Genomic DNA, 2,864 nt, shown 5'->3' on the forward strand with positions numbered 1-2,864 from the left:
TCCTGAGCTCAAACAATCTGCCCACCTCGGCCTCCCAGAGTGCTAGGATTACAGGTGTGAGCCACCGCGCCTGGCCTCACTTAGCATATTGCTTTTGAGGTTCATCCATGTTGAAGCTTGAGTCAGTATTCCTTTTTATGGCTGAATAATATTCCATTGTATGTATATACCACATTTTGTTTATGTTCATCAGTTGACGGACATTTATGGGGATTGTTTCTTCTTTTGGGCTATTATTAATTACATTGCTAAGACCATTTATATATAAGATTTTATGTTGGACATGTTTTCATTTCTCTTGGGGATATATACCTAGAAGTAGAATTGCTGGGTCACAGGGTAACTCTATGTTTAACTTTTTGAGTAACTTGCCAGACTATTTTCCAATGTGGTCATACCATTTTTCCCCCACCAGCTGTCTATGAGGGTTCCATTATATTCACATCCTTGCCAACACTGGTTATTGTCTGTCTTTTTATTATAGCCATCTTAGTGAGTATGAAAGTGTTATCTTGTGATTTGATTTTGTAATTCCATAATAGTGATGTTGAGCATTTTTTCATATGCTTATATGCTTTCACCGTTTGTGTATTGCTTTTTTTTTAGAGACAGGATCTTGTTTTGTTGCCCAGGTGCTGGAGTGCCCAGGCGCTAGAGTGCAAGTGATCATCGCTTGCTTTAGCCTAGAACTCCTGTGTTCAAGCAATCTTCCTGCCTCAGCCTCCTAAGTAGCTGGGACTACAGGCATGCGCCACCATGCCCGGCTAATTTTTTCTTTCTATATATATATTTTAAGTTGTCCAGATCATTTCTTTCTATTTTTTAGTAGAGATGGGGTCTCGCTCTTGTTCAGGCTGGTCTCGAACTCCTGACCTTCAGCGATCCACCTGCTTCGGCCTCCCAGAGTGCTAGGATTACAGGTGTGAGCCACTGCACCCGGCCAGGATTCTAATTCTTGCTCATCTTATTTTATTTAACATTTTCTTTTCGACTTATTTAGATAGTCTGTAAAAAGCAAGTACTGTAGTTGAAAGATTAAAAGAATGGTTTGAGGTACAGGTTGCCAGTACCCCAAACTGACCTTCATCCTGTATTATGTAGTAAATGAATACTCACTTTATAGCTTACATTCCTTCTGAACTTTCACTATCATGCCCAGGACATTGTCACTTGTATTTAAAGACACAGTGTGGTACGTGCTGTATTTTTTAGGTATAAATTATTAAATAGATAGCTATAGACTATATCACTGAATTGTAGAATGTGCTTTCATGTGAAAAGCAAAATAATTCTCAAGGTTGTCCTCTAAGATTTCAAATGGGCTAATGGAAAATAAAACAGAGAGGAAAGGTAATTTGATGTAAGCACCTATGTGAGAAAAATTAAGAGTTAGAAATCTTACATCTTGTTTATAGACTCCATGTTTGCTGATAGTATTTTAGTTAGTCCTTATTTAATATAAGTTGTGGACAGTAGTTGTTAGTACAACAATGAATTGTCCAACTTTTACGTCTCCTGTCATTCTCTTCTGGGTATCCTGAAGGTGTTTAGAACCTTTGCCACCAGAGCAGGGAAATATGGAATACACCAAACAATTAATTCTTGGTTGTCTGCTCAACATCTGCCAAAAACTCTCTCCGGATGGTGGCAGAATACCCAAAGGTATGTACTTGTTGAAAGAGTAGAGAAATTATCTACTTTGCATGTGAATGTACCTGCCACTTACATTTTTTTTCTTTCTTACCACTCTAGATGTTGTAGATGAGGAGAAGTTCAACGTGGAGTTAATAGTTCAGTGCATCCGCCTTTCAGAGATGCCTCAAACCCATCACCATGCCCTTTTGCTTTTGGGCACCATTGCTGGAATATTTCCGGTGAGTGTTAATGATTTAAGATTGTAGCAGATGTTTCAGGTACATTTCTTTCATGGAAATGCATTGACACGTACTGATTTGAATTCATTTAGGCTTTGGGATCTTCTAGCACTGTGGGGCTCTTAGCCCTGCCTCTTAGTAGCTGGGACATTGTGGGCAGGTTGATCTTGCAGAGATCACTTACAATTTTTATAAAGTGGGAATGAATAATAGTAACCTTCTTCATAGGACTGTTGTGAGAATTTAATTGGATAATTTATGGTTAGCATTTGGTACAGTACCCTGGCACACTGTCACTATCCAATAAGATGGTGAGTGTTAGTGTTATTTGGAAAAAATTAGTATCCCACTAATCCTCAAGTAATAACATAAACAGCTTTCGACTAGTGAGGTAAGAAAAATAATTTTATTATAAACTATCTCATTTAAAGAAATCATGTCTCATATTAAGTAATGTATTACTTAAGAATTTTTGAAGCGATCGTAACTAATTTCATATTAGGGATTTAGGTCAGAGGTTCTTAACCTGGGGTTCTTCGTGAGCTTTAGGGGGTCTTAATCTACTGAAATCATGTGCAATATTTTATGTGTATGGAATTTTTTTTCCCTGAGAGTCTTTAGCTCTCAAAAGGGTTGCTAATCCAGAAACAATTAAGAATCATTGATATTTTTCGTTTGTTTTTATTGAAATGTAGTTCATGTGCCATAAAATTCACCCATTTAAAATGTATAATTAAGTGGTTTTAGTATATTCACAAAGTATATTCGTAATCGTCACCACAATCTAGTTTCAGAACACTTTTATTACCCCAAATAGAAACCCAATACCCATTAGCAATCACTCTTTCTCCCCCAACCCCTCAAACCCTCCTACTCCTTCACCAGCACTTCCTGGCCCCTGGCAACCACTAATTTACTTTTTGTCTCTATGGATTTGCCTATTCCAGACATTTCATATACAGGGAGTCATACAATATGTGGCCTTCTGTG

The 2,864-nt window shown here is 37.6% G+C and overlaps 1 protein-coding gene across 1 annotated transcript in view; it reads left to right on the forward strand.

Annotated features, from left to right (window-relative positions):
- Positions 1-2,864, forward strand: part of HEATR1 (HEAT repeat containing 1) — a 27,734-nt gene that overhangs the window by 5,994 nt on the left and 18,876 nt on the right. The window contains exons 7-8 of the mRNA XM_012660336.1: positions 1,544-1,662; positions 1,753-1,874. Of these exons, the coding sequence (XP_012515790.1) occupies positions 1,544-1,662; positions 1,753-1,874 (241 nt within the window). The remainder of the gene's footprint in view (positions 1-1,543; positions 1,663-1,752; positions 1,875-2,864) is intronic.

The sequence above is a fragment of the Propithecus coquereli genome, unplaced genomic scaffold (genome assembly GCF_000956105.1).
Source record: "Propithecus coquereli isolate 6110/MARCELLA unplaced genomic scaffold, Pcoq_1.0 Scaffold66, whole genome shotgun sequence".
NCBI lineage: Eukaryota > Metazoa > Chordata > Mammalia > Primates > Indriidae > Propithecus > Propithecus coquereli.